Source organism: Thalassophryne amazonica, chromosome 5 (genome assembly GCF_902500255.1).
Source record: "Thalassophryne amazonica chromosome 5, fThaAma1.1, whole genome shotgun sequence".
Taxonomy (NCBI): domain Eukaryota; kingdom Metazoa; phylum Chordata; class Actinopteri; order Batrachoidiformes; family Batrachoididae; genus Thalassophryne; species Thalassophryne amazonica.
In genome coordinates this window covers 58,579,084-58,598,454 of record NC_047107.1, presented here as the reverse complement: position 1 = coordinate 58,598,454, position 19,371 = coordinate 58,579,084, and the positions used below count along the sequence as shown (strand labels likewise).

General features: G+C 45.7%; 1 protein-coding gene across 1 annotated transcript in view; it reads left to right on the top strand.

Annotated features, from left to right (window-relative positions):
- The first annotated feature begins 713 nt into the window (after positions 1-713).
- cfap251 (cilia and flagella associated protein 251) overlaps positions 714-19,371 on the top strand; it is an 81,460-nt gene continuing 62,802 nt past the window's right edge. The window contains exon 1 of the mRNA XM_034170382.1: positions 714-996. Coding sequence (XP_034026273.1) covers positions 775-996 — 222 coding nt within the window. The 5' untranslated portion in view covers positions 714-774. The remainder of the gene's footprint in view (positions 997-19,371) is intronic.

Below are 19,371 nucleotides of genomic sequence, written 5' to 3'. Positions count from 1 at the left end.
AAAAGATGAATTTAATTACATCAAATTTCACTGCTAAATGTCTTTTGAATCCTGATGATTCTGTTCATGGTTCTGTTTACGTGTCTGCTTACGTGTCACGTGTTTGCTTCTATATTTAGAATTCATTCATGAGGCAAACAAAATGTTAACAACACGTGATAGGCGCAATTTGGAGTGGTGGCTAGTGTTCTGCGTTTGTTCATATTTTGGCGCAATTTTTATGAAGTGATACATTAATTCAAATAACTTTAATGTATCTTTAAATTATCTATCTTTAAAAAAATGTACATCTAATGTATATCTAAACTAATGTTTCACTCCATAAATGAAAACTTTTTTTATGGCGTGATACGTTCGTTTAAATATATAAACGCAAAAGTCAGACTCCAGAAAAAAAAGTCTTAAGCATTAAATTGTCTGCTTTTTGTGAGCAAACAGGAGAAATTTGGGGGATTATTCCAACATCATGACAGTCCAACAGCACGAAGTTCAGGTTTTTGAAGCACGTAATACAACTTCATTTATTATCATCACGTTTACCCAGAATGCATTGCATTGGTCCAACTTCGTGGCCAGTGTTTGCAATCTCTCACGCGCGCCACTAGTTTAGCTTATGACAAGCTAAAAGTGTCGGTCCAATAAGAGCAGCACTCTGAGCATGATGTGGGACAACCGATGACGTCACTAGTCACGTGATTTTCTACGACTCTGGCAGTTCAGCGACGTCACCTCTTCAGGACTGGAAAAGTTCGTATAAAGTTCGTTCTAAAAGTTATGTCACAGAAGGATAATGAACGTGGGCCGTCGACTAAACCAGAACAGATGTCGAGAGAAGCGGAGGACTGTCAGCCGGCAGGTAATGATGAAGAGGAGCGTCCAGGAAAGAGACAGGCTGGCACACATAACCTGACCCGTCAACCTGCAGCCTCGCAAGTTTACACTGCAAGTGCTGCAACGATTTTTGAGACGAAAAAAATTGCGACAAAACAAGCACTGGTAAGGATTATGGCTCTGTCTATGGCGACACAGTTCGTGTATCATTTGGTATCCATGACAACAGATATGGGCGGGATTTGTGTAGTTACCAGGAGAAGTACTCCTTTCTTCTAAAACCTGTCTAAAATGTGCCATTTATTCATCTGTAAAACATCACAGACATTTATTTCGCTATATACCACAGAGGACTTCAGCCTGCATAGCAGCCTTTTCGTTATTATGATGTTTTTTTATTGCAGTCTATGCATTGTCTCCAAGTGAAACTGACAAAAATCCCCCCCCCCCACACACACACGCACATAAAATAATAATAAAAATAACAATACTAAGAAAAAATTCTAACCTAAATGCAACCTTTTTGATGATGTAATCTCTTTATAATAGCAAGTTATATGGCAAATATTTTTACAGTAAAACAGTTTCAACTGGTTTCAACAAATTCAGTTACACCAAGTCTGTGCTTGCAGTGTCTCACAAAAACTATGGATATTCCGCAAAATAACAAATTTCAATCCACAAGAAGTGCATACACAGAAATGCAGCACAATTAAACAGACATTCATGAATAAACAACTACAAGTGCACTCAATAGAGTGTATAACGCACAGAGACATAAAATACCCTATACCACAATGACTTTGTTTAGAAGGAGAGCAATATTATGATATTAACCAGATTAAGATGATACTCGGAATTAATCAGTGTTATGTAAAATGCAGTTTCTGATTACCTTAACCCTAGTTATACTTGACAGAATGCAATAATGAAATATTATTGAAGTGTATTGTAGCTATACACCTGGGCAGTTAGTGTGGCTGTTTTTCTAACCAAAGGTTCTTGGTTCAAGACCACCTGTGCCCTTTCTCCATGTAATGTGGAGTTGTGTCAGGAAGAGGATCTGGCATAAACCTTGTGCCAAATCAACCTGCAGAGCCATCTCAGATTTACTGTGGCAACACAGAGTTTAAAAGGGACAAGCCAATGGAACTTACTTTTGTAGACATACACCTAATCACGTGATATCATACTTTTGAAGTTTTTTTGCTCAAGTCAAAAATCAGTATGTCCATCTCAGCGCATATCAGGCCAATCAGGTGTGTTCAGATAACCAACAGCTGACTGAGCTTATCTGCTCTGATTAGTTCATGGACAAATGGAAAATGTGTAGTACTGTGGGTACCACGGATATTGGGAAACACTGGACTACACTGTGTAACGTAATATATGAATGGAATATTTTATAATACCCACATGGTCTTTTCTGTGTGGAGTTTGCATGGGTTCCCTCCACATGCTCCGGTTCCTCCCACTTCCAAACACTTGCAGGTTAGGTGTGTTGGAAAGTGTTGGAAAGAGTAGGTGACACTAAAAAAATCTCCACAAATAATCACTAAAAATGATGAAATGTTCATATTTTAAACAATAAAACAAACAAAAGTCGATAAGTGTGCGGGTGAAGGATAAACAACAGCTGTCTGAACTCTGCACTCTATTTCAGCCCTCAGCCACATCCATATTGTTGTGACATCATCGGAAGAATGGGACCTGCTCATTCAAGCCCAAATCAATAGGGCACCGCAGTCTCATTTGAACCCTGCGTGATATCGCGGGATTTGACCACTTACGGGGACCTCTGCGCCCATTGTGCAATATATACACAGCATAACTTCACACGGATAAATTGTGTACTGTTTTGTTTTCGGTTGCAATCACCGAAGCAGTCACAAAAAGTGTTTTTTTTTTTTTGGTTCCCAGTGGAGAAGGGAAGAAAAAGCGAGGCCTTGTGTCAGTGTTAGCCTACACAGCTAACAAGAGTAGCTCCATTCTCTCGCCTGCACAACTGCCTCCACATGTTTGTGCTCCAGGTCATAAGCAAACCACAACACATGTCCACTTTCCCCCCACATCGTCACTTTTTCTTTGCATTTTCACTTTTTTTGCATGTAATTTGCCTAAAAATCCATTGAAAATGCCATGTTTTTTTCCCCTCGGAAGTAGAAAAATTACGTCATATGCGTCATTTTTTACTCCTTTAGCGCCCGCCCTCAAATGAGACTGTGGTGCCAATTGTAAACACGACAGAGGTTGAGCTGTTTTCGGACAATTTTTTTTTCTAGTGTGGAGTTTTTTTTTTGAAGTCCAGTCTAAAAGTAATTCTGAAAATGTCCGAAGAAGCTGTGTGGGATACAGCCTTATTGTTTTGATCCTTATTTAGACGACAGTGAGGGAGACGAAACCTTGGAGGAAGACGTTCAGTCTGAAAACAGTGATACTGGCAGAGTTCAGAACACAGAATTGACAGGTCTGACGTAACCAGAAGGTTGGACACAAATACGGGATTCAGGAGTAACAGGGTTTAATGCAGGTGTGGGTTGGTACCCAATAAGGCAGTCCAAAACAAGCAACAATAGCCGAAGCATGAGGCAGAGACAAAATCCAGCAAAACAGGCAGACAGGTCGATACACGGTTAAGCAAAAAAACAGGACTAGGTAACAGTGAGGACAAATGCTTGAAAGTGGCACAAGGCTCAGCAATCTCGCAAGTGAGAGAGGGAGAAGGTGTAACTGATAAAGGTGACATAATCAAGAGAGCATGCACTGCTGGTGTGTGAGGAAAAATCCAGAATGAGGGAGGGCAGAATTAGAGTGCCTTGATTAGAGAGAATGGCGACATGTCGAGTCGAAAAAAATTGGTCACGTGACGTGGTGCCATCTTGGGTTCAAAATAGCGTTTGCTGTTAATCTGTCTGCATGGAAATCCAGCTATTTTTTATTTATTCGCTGAAAATGACGGGTTGCTGTGCATTTGGAGCCACAAATAGACACAGCAAGGGCTTCAAGATGTACAGATTCCCTTCAGATCCGAACAGAAGAAAAATTTGGGCAAATAAAGTCAGCTGTGTGGGATGGAAGCCGACATCGTCAAAGCTTTGAGAGGTAAATTTATTGTTCAGTCCCATGTACAGTAAAACTCATCTAAACTGTCGTCATATAAACCGGATATTCACAGTCACCAAACAAAAAAGTCCCAAAGTTTTTGTATTGTTTTTCCATGTAATAAACACCGTATATAATGGATTTTGTACAGTGAATTTTTCACACACATCGTATGAAATGTCCCGTCCAATCGCAGTGTATTTCCATTGACTCCAGTCCCCTTGCATGTGGGACCAGAGTCATTTCCGACCGTTTATTTTTTCAAACAGTGCTGAGACTCGGAGCTGCAGCCCGAGTTACAAGGGTTACAATACCAAACTAGAAAGACAACTTTCTAGTTTATAGACTTTTCTTCTGCTTTTAACACTATCCAACCACATATTTTAATAAGCTTGTTAAGGATTTTAAACTGGATTTTACTATGGCAGGTTGGATTTTGAACTTTTTAACAGGGAGATCTCAGCGAGTGAGGGTAAATGGTTGCCTTTCTGATGTTTTGTATTCCTCAACTGGCTCACCACAGGGTTGTGTGCTGTCCCCTCTCTTGTATATTTTATATACAAATGACTGCCGCAGCCACTATAAGAATTGCCATATATTAAAATTTGCAGATGATTCTGTTACAATCAGTCTCCTGCATGGTGATGAAAGGAAACATGGCCCTGTCGTGGCAGATATGGTTCAGTGGTGTGACGACTCCTTCTTGCAGCTGAATGTTGTCAAGACGAAAGATATGGTTATTGACTTTTGGATACAGATGATCTCACTCAAAACCACTACAATCAAAGGCCAACAGGTGGAGCAGGTGGACAACTATAAATATTTGGGAACACTGATAGATAGCAAGTTGAACTTTAATGACAATGCAGACTGTTGTGTGGGCCGCTGAAGAGGAGGTACTGCTGGCCCACCACCACCAGAGGGCGCCCTGCCTGGAGTGCGGGCTCCAGGCACCAGAGGGCGCTACCGCATCATGGGAGTAATCTGGGTGACAGCTGTCACCCATCACCAAACACAGCTGTTTCTACTCAGCACCGAGGTATATCAGGAGGACGGCGTCTCCACCTCAGTGCCGAGATATCGCCTAAGACCAAGGTAACATTCTCTGCAGCATATTCTGTGATTGAAAAACTTGTTAAACCTTTCAGGACTGGTGACTACTGAGACCCTCCTTCTTTGGATAAGTACTCACCTTCCTGCTGAACTTTGCCAAGAGGTGGAGGCGGCTTCTCCCCTCTCTGTACTGGGTGCGTTCATCCACTCCTGTGTGTTCTTGCTCTCTCCTGCCAGCAGTACCGGATCCGACGAGCGGAGGCAGTGGCCACCTGGGAATTCGGGACTTGGCGGTTCCAGTATTTCCAGGGTTCGGTGGCAGTGGAGATCTGGGTGGTTCCGGTTCGACTGAGACGGACGTCTCCTATCTTCGAGCCTGCCCACACGACACCAGCGGATTCGACCCTAAACATTGTGTTTGTTATACTACTCGTGCTTGTTTCAGTAGTAAATCTTGTTTTTTACTTCCTCCATTGTCCATTCATTGCGCCCCCTGTTGTGGGTCCGTGTTCCTACACTTTCACAACAGCAGACCTGCTGTCTAAGAAGGGTCAGCAGCATCTGTTTTTGTCTTCGTAAGTTGTCATGTTTTCAAGTGGACAGAACAATAATGACCCTATTTAATAAATCTTGTGTTGAATCGGTTTTAACTTTTTCAATGATGTGCTGGTACGGAAACCTCAGCATTAAAGCAAGGAAGCCACTTCACAACATTGTAAAATTGTGCAGCAAGCTTTTGGGAGCCCAGCAGACCTCACTGTCTGACTTGTTTTCCAGACAGGTGAGGAGGAAGGCTCAGAGAATCTTATCTGATCTGGCCCACCCTCTCCATGGTGAATTTTGTTATTTGCCATCTGGAGTGAGGCTTAAGTTTCCTACAGTGAGGAGCAACAGATATAAGTACTCCTTTGTACCTATGGCTATCTCTGTTCTGAATGCTGACCAGAGGAGAGAAGCAGGTACTTAGGGTTGATGGCAGATCGTGTTAGGTAACTCGGTTCCATTTCCATCGATTCAGGTCTGTACTGTGTCCCCCTTATGTACTGAATGTCTGGTGTGTTTTTCTTTTCTTTTTATTTTGTACTTTTCTGTATACCCATTGCTGTACAGCTCATTGCTCCTTTGGAGACAGTGAATAAATAAAGTGAAAAAGTGAAGCCTGCAGGCTGCGCAGTGAAAGCAGCAAACATGTTGTTGCTTTTACATTTTGATAATGTACCAAATACTTTTGGCAGAAAAAAATTTTCAGAGGAAATTTTGACCCGGTCATTAAATGAGGCGCATGTCCCGATTCAGGATTCCCTGTAGATGTTTGGCGCCTCCTGACTGTAACTAATCTGTTAAATCCATATGGCTCTATTGGATAAATGTTCTGTCCGATTGCAATGTATTTCCATTAAAAACCCCAAGCAGTCTGGACGTGCAGAGGTACAAATTAAAGTTCAGCTCTGACATTCGCCGATTTGAGTAAAGCGGGACCGGAGTCATTTCTGTGATTAAAAGCCCGACCGTTTAGTTTTTTCAAACAGTGTTCAGACTGGGACCTGAAGCCTGACATGCACCTGTTAAATCAGACACAAAAGGCTGTGATTTGACAAGTTTCTGCTTTCAGTCCTTCGTCTCCCATCATATTATAACAGTTTTTATAGTGCGCACACTGATAAATGGACCAGAAAGGTCCACACATTTACAGCACGAAGTCGGTAAAAGAGGAAAATGTACAGCTTACCTTTGATTTGGAGGTGAAGATTATAGAAAGAAAAGCTTGTTGAGGGTCTAATTAGTCCAGAATAAAGCATAATCCAGAGACGGAGATCTTTAAAACTGTCACACACGTCATCGCATGACATGGAGTTATAGAGCTGCAGCTGCATAAATCAGGCTTTAAATTAATTAAATAAATCATCATAAATTGAAAATTTATGTAAATTTGATAGTTTAACTATTTTTATATTTATTTTGATATCACCTGTACCTGGTTGTGTTGCTGTATGTGGTTAAATGATTTTAAAAAATGTTGAAAACACTAAAGGTTCATTCAGTAGTTCAGCGCAGTTGGAACCAAAATGGCACCATGTTCTGAGTTGAAGCCACTCTCTCTCTAATCAAGGCACTCTATTTTAGGGGTGGCCCACACCCCTTTCCCAGTGACTGATGGGATAGGCTCCAGCATCACAGGGTTGGACAAAACTAACAGGTTAATTTTCCCACCTTTGTTGTACCTCTATCGAAAAAAAAAAATTACTATAAATCAATGTTTTTACATTTTACTATATAAATACTGTTTTTGGGTGGTTTGGGTGTGGGGGGGGTCAGGGGTAGAGAAATCCACTGGCCCGAGGACACGGACCAGTAACGTTTGACATATGTCTAGTTGCTATTTTCCCCTGCTAGACCGATGTCTAATTAAAATTCTTGGACTAGTGATTAAAAGCGTTCGACAAGACCAACAGGTTTTTTTCAATCTTGCATCTTAAATAACTGAGCCACTGTTTGCAAATTACAGTGACCCACGATGTGCCACTCAGTTACACCACTGACTTCATGAATGAAGCTCAGTCAGCAAAGGAGAATCCTCTAAAAGTATGCATTGTCCACACGCTGCTGTCATCTTAAATAGACATCTTTTATTTTAACCGGAGCAGCACATAGATATGCAGAGCAGAGCAGGTCCACAGCAAGAGTTACCATAGCGACACTGCATGCCCTTATATGGCAGACATGTACGAGCCATCTTTAAGAAATGAAACAGTCAGTATTGATAGTGTGTTTAATGTGTGTGTTGTGATGTTTATAATAAATCAATAAATCATTTGATTGGTCAGTCACAGTAAAAAAATAACTTGATCAACTGTTGCATTTTGTTACAAAATCTGAATGGGATGTGAAACTATAACATGATTTTCTTCAACAGTCATAAAATTTTGATCATACATTATAGAGCTTACACAGCAATAAAAAATTAAGCAACAAGAGTAAAGGCTATGTTTGGGCTGCTTAAAACAAGCACAAAGCCAGAATTACAGAAAAGCAAAGTATAAGGTACACAGTACATTCACATGAAAGCATAGGATCATGTTATACAAATAATAAATGTTTATGAGTTCAATGGTACGAATATTTCATGAAGTGAAAGCTGGAACATACCATTCAACTCGGCTTTGGCTCGTTGAATGGTATGTTCCAGCTTTCACCAAATTAAATATTCGTTCCACTGAAAAAATGTAAAAACATTCATTATTTGTTTTATATAATGGCTAAAATAGATCCTTCTCATTTGATATTTTATTAATTTATAAACAACACTGCTGCTAAAGTCCAACACAAACTTTAAATAGGAGTCCAAATTGTGACGTGTAGTACGGTGATGAGGTGCACTGACTTCATCCTTACAAAAAAAAAAAGACTTCATGTAGTTCCTTAGTCCAGCGAAAAATCACGTCAGCTTTTCAGCTCTTCATGCCTCCAAAAGCTTTCTCACACCGAAAAATTCATGTACACGCACGTGTGTGTATGCGTGTTGTGTGTGTGTGTGTGTGTGCGTGCGTGCACAGAGTGCAGTGGTACCAGATGTAATGACCCAAAGTTGCACTCTAAATGCAATGCAACACAAATGCGACAAATGTCCTGTTGTGTGGGCCGTACGGTGGTTGTGTTGAAACGTGCGCGGACTTCCTGATGCAGTGCGCGCTCGTTTTTTCTCAACGGCCCATTATGTACGCGTCTTATGTTAATTACATAAGCCGGGTGGCTTATGTAATTAATTTACTTCGGGGCAGAGCACGCGCCTGGGCTACGGCGCTCTGGGAACGAGATTCACGGGTCCTCTCTGCTTATACTGAGTTTATAAGGGAGTTTCGACTGGTGTTCGATCATCCCAACAGAGGCGAGGCCGCTTCAAATATGCTGCTGTCAATGAGACAGGGACAGCGGAGTGCGTCTGATTACGCAATCGATTTCCGCATCGCGGCAGCGAGGTCCGGTTGGAATGCAGTCTCACTCCGTGCCGCCTTTGTAAACGGGCTGTCTCCGGCCCTAAAGGAGCATCTGGTGGCTAAGGATCAGCCGCGGGATTTAGATGGGCTTATTGATCTGGTTATACGCTTGGACAATCGATTAGAGGAATTCAAGCGGGAGAGAGACGAAGGGCGTGGCCAGGTGCATGCTGTCCCTCTCCCTTCCGGATCCGCTTTAGTGCCGTTCTCTCCCTGCTCCAAAGCCAGGGCTCTCCGCGTCACACCAGCTCCCCCTGCTGATGTTGCTATGGAAACAAGCAGGGCAAAAGTGAAAGTAAAGGAAAAACAAAGGAAGCTGGCACGTGGAGAGTGTGTTTACTGCGGCTCGAATGAGCATGCTCAGAATAAGGGGCCCCAGGCGGTTAAACAACAGAGCTCAACCTTAGAGACTGGGCTGAGAGTGAGCCTTACAAACCACACGGGTGTCCCACGCAAATGCGCACGACTCCCAGTCACAATCCTCTGTGGGGATTTAACCCTTACTGCTCCTGCACTGATCGACACAGGATCAGAAGGGAACCTACTGGATAGTAGGTGGGCTAAGGCTGTAGGGCTCCCTCTGGTGGCCGTTCCTTCACCATTAAAGGTGCGGGCACTAGATGGCACTCTACTACCAGAAATCACACACCAGACACAGCCTTTAACCTTGGTTGTCTCTGGTAATCACAGGGAGGAGATTGTGTTTCTTGTAACACCTTCTACCTCCAGAGTAATTTTGGGATTTCCAGGGATGGCAAAACACAATCCCCGGATTGATTGGCCGTCTGGGGTTGTGGCTCAGTGGAGTGAAACCTGCCACCGGGAGTGTTTAAGATCCTCTGTGCCACCTGGTGATGAAGTTAAAGAGGAGGTCAAAGTCCCCCCAATCTCACGGAGGTGCCGGCTGAGTATCATGACCTTGCTGACGTTTTCAGCAAGGATCTGGCACTCACCCTGCCCCCGCACCGACCTTATGATTGTGCCATTGATTTGGTTCCAGGCGCTGAGTATCCGTCCAGCAGGCTGTACAACCTCTCACGTCCTGAACGCGAATCAATGAAGACCTACATCCGGGACTCATTAGCTGCCGGGCTAATCCGTAATCCTTCATCCCCGTTAGGTGCAGGTTTCTTTTTTGTGGGCAAGAAGGACGGCGGACTCCGTCCATGCATTGATTATAGAGGGCTGAACGAGATCACGGTTCGCAACCGATACCAGTTACCTCTATTGGATTCAGTGTTCACGCCCCTGCATGGAGCCAAAATTTTCACAAAACTGGATCTTAGGAATGCTTACCATTTGGTTCGGATACAGAAGGGAGATGAATGGAAGTGGCCCACACCCCTTTCCCAGTGACTGATGGGATAGGCTCCAGCATCACAGGGTTGGACAAAACTAACAGGTTAATTTTCCCACCTTTGTTGTACCTCTATCGAAAAAAAAAAATTACTATAAATCAATGTTTTTACATTTTACTATATAAATACTGTTTTTGGGTGGTTTGGGTGTGGGGGGGGTCAGGGGTAGAGAAATCCACTGGCCCGAGGACACGGACCAGTAACGTTTGACATATGTCTAGTTGCTATTTTCCCCTGCTAGACCGATGTCTAATTAAAATTCTTGGACTAGTGATTAAAAGCGTTCGACAAGACCAACAGGTTTTTTTCAATCTTGCATCTTAAATAACTGAGCCACTGTTTGCAAATTACAGTGACCCACGATGTGCCACTCAGTTACACCACTGACTTCATGAATGAAGCTCAGTCAGCAAAGGAGAATCCTCTAAAAGTATGCATTGTCCACACGCTGCTGTCATCTTAAATAGACATCTTTTATTTTAACCGGAGCAGCACATAGATATGCAGAGCAGAGCAGGTCCACAGCAAGAGTTACCATAGCGACACTGCATGCCCTTATATGGCAGACATGTACGAGCCATCTTTAAGAAATGAAACAGTCAGTATTGATAGTGTGTTTAATGTGTGTGTTGTGATGTTTATAATAAATCAATAAATCATTTGATTGGTCAGTCACAGTAAAAAAATAACTTGATCAACTGTTGCATTTTGTTACAAAATCTGAATGGGATGTGAAACTATAACATGATTTTCTTCAACAGTCATAAAATTTTGATCATACATTATAGAGCTTACACAGCAATAAAAAATTAAGCAACAAGAGTAAAGGCTATGTTTGGGCTGCTTAAAACAAGCACAAAGCCAGAATTACAGAAAAGCAAAGTATAAGGTACACAGTACATTCACATGAAAGCATAGGATCATGTTATACAAATAATAAATGTTTATGAGTTCAATGGTACGAATATTTCATGAAGTGAAAGCTGGAACATACCATTCAACTCGGCTTTGGCTCGTTGAATGGTATGTTCCAGCTTTCACCAAATTAAATATTCGTTCCACTGAAAAAATGTAAAAACATTCATTATTTGTTTTATATAATGGCTAAAATAGATCCTTCTCATTTGATATTTTATTAATTTATAAACAACACTGCTGCTAAAGTCCAACACAAACTTTAAATAGGAGTCCAAATTGTGACGTGTAGTACGGTGATGAGGTGCACTGACTTCATCCTTACAAAAAAAAAAAGACTTCATGTAGTTCCTTAGTCCAGCGAAAAATCACGTCAGCTTTTCAGCTCTTCATGCCTCCAAAAGCTTTCTCACACCGAAAAATTCATGTACACGCACGTGTGTGTATGCGTGTTGTGTGTGTGTGTGTGTGCGTGCGTGCACAGAGTGCAGTGGTACCAGATGTAATGAACCAAAGTTGCACTCTAAATGCAATGCAACACAAATGCGACAAATGTCCTGTTGTGTGGGCCGTACGGTGGTTGTGTTGAAACGTGCGCGGACTTCCTGATGCAGTGCGCGCTCGTTTTTTCTCAACGGCCCATTATGTACGCGTCTTATGTTAATTACATAAGCCGGGTGGCTTATGTAATTAATTTACTTCGGGGCAGAGCACGCGCCTGGGCTACGGCGCTCTGGGAACGAGATTCACGGGTCCTCTCTGCTTATACTGAGTTTATAAGGGAGTTTCGACTGGTGTTCGATCATCCCAACAGAGGCGAGGCCGCTTCAAATATGCTGCTGTCAATGAGACAGGGACAGCGGAGTGCGTCTGATTACGCAATCGATTTCCGCATCGCGGCAGCGAGGTCCGGTTGGAATGCAGTCTCACTCCGTGCCGCCTTTGTAAACGGGCTGTCTCCGGCCCTAAAGGAGCATCTGGTGGCTAAGGATCAGCCGCGGGATTTAGATGGGCTTATTGATCTGGTTATACGCTTGGACAATCGATTAGAGGAATTCAAGCGGGAGAGAGACGAAGGGCGTGGCCAGGTGCATGCTGTCCCTCTCCCTTCCGGATCCGCTTTAGTGCCGTTCTCTCCCTGCTCCAAAGCCAGGGCTCTCCGCGTCACACCAGCTCCCCCTGCTGATGTTGCTATGGAAACAAGCAGGGCAAAAGTGAAAGTAAAGGAAAAACAAAGGAAGCTGGCACGTGGAGAGTGTGTTTACTGCGGCTCGAATGAGCATGCTCAGAATAAGGGGCCCCAGGCGGTTAAACAACAGAGCTCAACCTTAGAGACTGGGCTGAGAGTGAGCCTTACAAACCACACGGGTGTCCCACGCAAATGCGCACGACTCCCAGTCACAATCCTCTGTGGGGATTTAACCCTTACTGCTCCTGCACTGATCGACACAGGATCAGAAGGGAACCTACTGGATAGTAGGTGGGCTAAGGCTGTAGGGCTCCCTCTGGTGGCCGTTCCTTCACCATTAAAGGTGCGGGCACTAGATGGCACTCTACTACCAGAAATCACACACCAGACACAGCCTTTAACCTTGGTTGTCTCTGGTAATCACAGGGAGGAGATTGTGTTTCTTGTAACACCTTCTACCTCCAGAGTAATTTTGGGATTTCCAGGGATGGCAAAACACAATCCCCGGATTGATTGGCCGTCTGGGGTTGTGGCTCAGTGGAGTGAAACCTGCCACCGGGAGTGTTTAAGATCCTCTGTGCCACCTGGTGATGAAGTTAAAGAGGAGGTCAAAGTCCCCCCAATCTCACGGAGGTGCCGGCTGAGTATCATGACCTTGCTGACGTTTTCAGCAAGGATCTGGCACTCACCCTGCCCCCGCACCGACCTTATGATTGTGCCATTGATTTGGTTCCAGGCGCTGAGTATCCGTCCAGCAGGCTGTACAACCTCTCACGTCCTGAACGCGAATCAATGAAGACCTACATCCGGGACTCATTAGCTGCCGGGCTAATCCGTAATCCTTCATCCCCGTTAGGTGCAGGTTTCTTTTTTGTGGGCAAGAAGGACGGCGGACTCCGTCCATGCATTGATTATAGAGGGCTGAACGAGATCACGGTTCGCAACCGATACCAGTTACCTCTATTGGATTCAGTGTTCACGCCCCTGCATGGAGCCAAAATTTTCACAAAACTGGATCTTAGGAATGCTTACCATTTGGTTCGGATACAGAAGGGAGATGAATGGAAGTGGCCCACACCCCTTTCCCAGTGACTGATGGGATAGGCTCCAGCATCACAGGGTTGGACAAAACTAACAGGTTAATTTTCCCACCTTTGTTGTACCTCTATCGAAAAAAAAAATTACTATAAATCAATGTTTTTACATTTTACTATATAAATACTGTTTTTGGGTGGTTTGGGTGTGGGGGGGGTCAGGGGTAGAGAAATCCACTGGCCCGAGGACACGGACCAGTAACGTTTGACATATGTCTAGTTGCTATTTTCCCCTGCTAGACCGATGTCTAATTAAAATTCTTGGACTAGTGATTAAAAGCGTTCGACAAGACCAACAGGTTTTTTTCAATCTTGCATCTTAAATAACTGAGCCACTGTTTGCAAATTACAGTGACCCACGATGTGCCACTCAGTTACACCACTGACTTCATGAATGAAGCTCAGTCAGCAAAGGAGAATCCTCTAAAAGTATGCATTGTCCACACGCTGCTGTCATCTTAAATAGACATCTTTTATTTTAACCGGAGCAGCACATAGATATGCAGAGCAGAGCAGGTCCACAGCAAGAGTTACCATAGCGACACTGCATGCCCTTATATGGCAGACATGTACGAGCCATCTTTAAGAAATGAAACAGTCAGTATTGATAGTGTGTTTAATGTGTGTGTTGTGATGTTTATAATAAATCAATAAATCATTTGATTGGTCAGTCACAGTAAAAAAATAACTTGATCAACTGTTGCATTTTGTTACAAAATCTGAATGGGATGTGAAACTATAACATGATTTTCTTCAACAGTCATAAAATTTTGATCATACATTATAGAGCTTACACAGCAATAAAAAATTAAGCAACAAGAGTAAAGGCTATGTTTGGGCTGCTTAAAACAAGCACAAAGCCAGAATTACAGAAAAGCAAAGTATAAGGTACACAGTACATTCACATGAAAGCATAGGATCATGTTATACAAATAATAAATGTTTATGAGTTCAATGGTACGAATATTTCATGAAGTGAAAGCTGGAACATACCATTCAACTCGGCTTTGGCTCGTTGAATGGTATGTTCCAGCTTTCACCAAATTAAATATTCGTTCCACTGAAAAAATGTAAAAACATTCATTATTTGTTTTATATAATGGCTAAAATAGATCCTTCTCATTTGATATTTTATTAATTTATAAACAACACTGCTGCTAAAGTCCAACACAAACTTTAAATAGGAGTCCAAATTGTGACGTGTAGTACGGTGATGAGGTGCACTGACTTCATCCTTACAAAAAAAAAAGACTTCATGTAGTTCCTTAGTCCAGCGAAAAATCACGTCAGCTTTTCAGCTCTTCATGCCTCCAAAAGCTTTCTCACACCGAAAAATTCATGTACACGCACGTGTGTGTATGCGTGTTGTGTGTGTGTGTGTGTGCGTGCGTGCACAGAGTGCAGTGGTACCAGATGTAATGAACCAAAGTTGCACTCTAAATGCAATGCAACACAAATGCGACAAATGTCCTGTTGTGTGGGCCGTACGGTGGTTGTGTTGAAACGTGCGCGGACTTCCTGATGCAGTGCGCGCTCGTTTTTTCTCAACGGCCCATTATGTACGCGTCTTATGTTAATTACATAAGCCGGGTGGCTTATGTAATTAATTTACTTCGGGGCAGAGCACGCGCCTGGGCTACGGCGCTCTGGGAACGAGATTCACGGGTCCTCTCTGCTTATACTGAGTTTATAAGGGAGTTTCGACTGGTGTTCGATCATCCCAACAGAGGCGAGGCCGCTTCAAATATGCTGCTGTCAATGAGACAGGGACAGCGGAGTGCGTCTGATTACGCAATCGATTTCCGCATCGCGGCAGCGAGGTCCGGTTGGAATGCAGTCTCACTCCGTGCCGCCTTTGTAAACGGGCTGTCTCCGGCCCTAAAGGAGCATCTGGTGGCTAAGGATCAGCCGCGGGATTTAGATGGGCTTATTGATCTGGTTATACGCTTGGACAATCGATTAGAGGAATTCAAGCGGGAGAGAGACGAAGGGCGTGGCCAGGTGCATGCTGTCCCTCTCCCTTCCGGATCCGCTTTAGTGCCGTTCTCTCCCTGCTCCAAAGCCAGGGCTCTCCGCGTCACACCAGCTCCCCCTGCTGATGTTGCTATGGAAACAAGCAGGGCAAAAGTGAAAGTAAAGGAAAAACAAAGGAAGCTGGCACGTGGAGAGTGTGTTTACTGCGGCTCGAATGAGCATGCTCAGAATAAGGGGCCCCAGGCGGTTAAACAACAGAGCTCAACCTTAGAGACTGGGCTGAGAGTGAGCCTTACAAACCACACGGGTGTCCCACGCAAATGCGCACGACTCCCAGTCACAATCCTCTGTGGGGATTTAACCCTTACTGCTCCTGCACTGATCGACACAGGATCAGAAGGGAACCTACTGGATAGTAGGTGGGCTAAGGCTGTAGGGCTCCCTCTGGTGGCCGTTCCTTCACCATTAAAGGTGCGGGCACTAGATGGCACTCTACTACCAGAAATCACACACCAGACACAGCCTTTAACCTTGGTTGTCTCTGGTAATCACAGGGAGGAGATTGTGTTTCTTGTAACACCTTCTACCTCCAGAGTAATTTTGGGATTTCCAGGGATGGCAAAACACAATCCCCGGATTGATTGGCCGTCTGGGGTTGTGGCTCAGTGGAGTGAAACCTGCCACCGGGAGTGTTTAAGATCCTCTGTGCCACCTGGTGATGAAGTTAAAGAGGAGGTCAAAGTCCCCCCAATCTCACGGAGGTGCCGGCTGAGTATCATGACCTTGCTGACGTTTTCAGCAAGGATCTGGCACTCACCCTGCCCCCGCACCGACCTTATGATTGTGCCATTGATTTGGTTCCAGGCGCTGAGTATCCGTCCAGCAGGCTGTACAACCTCTCACGTCCTGAACGCGAATCAATGAAGACCTACATCCGGGACTCATTAGCTGCCGGGCTAATCCGTAATCCTTCATCCCCGTTAGGTGCAGGTTTCTTTTTTGTGGGCAAGAAGGACGGCGGACTCCGTCCATGCATTGATTATAGAGGGCTGAACGAGATCACGGTTCGCAACCGATACCAGTTACCTCTATTGGATTCAGTGTTCACGCCCCTGCATGGAGCCAAAATTTTCACAAAACTGGATCTTAGGAATGCTTACCATTTGGTTCGGATACAGAAGGGAGATGAATGGAAGACGGCATTTAACACCCCCTTAGGTCACTTTGAGTACCTGGTCATGCTGTTTGGCCTCACCAACGCCTCTGCGACGTTCCAAGCTTTGGTTAAGGACGTTCTGCGGGATTTCCTGCACCGATTCGTCTTTGTATATCTAGACGATATCCTCATCTTCTCCCCGGACTCTGAGACTCATGTTAAGCATGTCCGTCAGGTCCTTCAGCGGTTATTGGAGAAGCGGCTGTTTGTGAAGGCCGAGAAGTGTGAGTTCCACCGCACTTCTTTGTCCTTCCTGGGGTTTATCATCTCCTCCAACTCCGTCGCACCCGATCTGGCTAAGGTAGCTGCGGTGAGAGATTGGCCCCAACTGGTAAATCGTAGGAAGCTGCAACAGTTCCTAGGGTTCGCCAATTTTTACAGGAGGTTCATCAAGGGCTATAGTCAGGTAGCCCTTACAGCCCTGACCTCCACAAAAGTCCCCTTCACCTGGTCGGATCAGTGCGAAGCCGCGTTTAGGGAGTTGAAACACCGGTTTTCGACTGCACCAGTTCTGGTGCAGCCCGATCCTAACCACCAGTTTATTGTTGAAGTGGATGCCTCTGACTCAGGGATAGGAGCCTAGGAGCCGTGCTGTCCCAGAGCAGGGAGTCTGATAGTGTTCTCCACCCCTGTGCTTACTTCTCCCACAGGTTGACCCCGCAGAACGGAACTATGACGTTGGCAATCAGGAACTCCCGGCGGTGAAAGAGGCCCTCGAGGAGTGGAGACATCTGTTGGAGGGAGCTGTGGTCCCATTTGTGGTTCTCACGGACCATCGGAACCTGGAATACATCCAGACCGCTAAGTGTCTGAACCACAGACAAGCCCGATGGTCACTGTTTTTTGGTCGCTTCAACTTCAAAATCACCTATTGCCCCAGGACCAAGAACACCCGGTCTGACGCACTGTCCCGGGTGCACGAAGAGGAAGTTGGAGCAAGGCTGTTGGACCCACCGGACACCATCATACCAGAATCCACTATCGTCGCAGCCCTCACGTGGGACGTGGAGGAAGTGGTCAGGGAGGCCCTGACGCGACATCCGGATCCCGGAGGTGGTCCTCCCAACAGGCTGTACGTCCCACCGGACGCTCGGACTGCCGTATTGGACTTCTGCCATAGTTCCTAGCGCTCCTGCCATCCGGGGGTGCGAAGAACCGTGGCAGTGGTCCGACAGCGGTTCTGGTGGGTGTCAGTCGAAGCCGACACCAGGGACTACATCCGGGCCTGCACCACCTGCGCCAGGGACAAGGCAACACACCAACCGGAGAAGGGGCTTCTCCAGCCATTGCATGTGCCTCATCGCCCCTGGTCCCACATCGGACTGGACTTCGTCACGGGTCTCCCTGCCTCCCAGGGGAAGACAATCATCCTGACGATAGTGGACCGGTTCTCCAAGGCGGCCCACTTCATGGCCCTCCCGAAGCTCCCGACTGCCCAGGAGACTGCAGACCTCCTGGTCTAGCATGTCGTGCGTCTGCATGGTATCCCCACGGACATCGTCTCGGATCGTGGTCCTCCGTTCTCCTCGCAGGTCTGGAAGAGCTTTTGCAGGGAGCTGGGGGCCACGGTGAGCCTGTCGTCCGGGTACCCCCCTCAGACTAACGGTCAAGCGGAGCGGTCTAACCAAGATCTGGAACAAGCCCTCCGATGTGTCACATCTGCGCACCCGACGGCCTAGAGCCACCACCTGGCCTGGATCGAGTATGCACATAATAGCCAAGTCTCATCCGCTACCGGCCTCTCCCAGTTCGAGGTCTGTTTGGGGTACCAGCCCCCATTGTTTCCGGCTGTTGAGGGAGAGGTCGAGGTGCCCTCGGTCCAGGCCCACCTCAGGAGATGCCGTCTGGTGTGGAAGAAAGCCCGCTCTGCTCTCCTGAAAGCCAGGACGCAGGCTAAGGACCATGCGGACCGCCGACGAGCCCCGGCCCCTGCTTACCAGCCAGGTCAGGAGGTTTGGCTATCTACCAAGAACATTCCTCTACACACGGACTCCCCAAAACTGACTGACCGTTTCATTGGACCATATAGGATCATCAAGGTGATCAGCCCCGCCGCAGTGAAGCTCAAGCTCCCTGCTTCACTGCGGATTCACCCGGTGTTCCACGTTTGCTGCATCAAGCCGTACCACACCTCAGACCTCTGCACCCCCAGACCGGCGCCGCCTCCTGCCCGGATCGTCGATGGAGAACCAGGCTGGACTGTGAGGAAGCTCTTGGATGTTCGACGGAGGGGTCGGGGTTTCCAGTATCTGGTAGACTGGGAGGGATATGGACCGGAGGAACGCTCCTGGGTGAAGAGGAGCTTCATTTTGGATCCCGCCCTCCTGGCGGATTTCTACCGGGAACATGCCGACAAGCCGGGTCGAGCGCCAGGAGGCGCTCGTTGAGGGGGGGTCCTGTTGTCTGGGCCGCCTGAAGAGGAGGTACTGCTGGCCCACCACCAGATGGCGCCCTGCCACAATGACACTTCTTGGCCCTTAGAGGGCGCACGGGCTGGTTGATGTCTCCAGGTGCGCACTGTTAGGCTGTCAGCTGTTTATCATCATCACCTTCCGTAAAAGCCTGGGAGAGACACCATAACTCTGCCGAGTTATCAGCTTACCATACAGGTAAACCTACTCAGCCGTTTTGTGCTGTACGCACA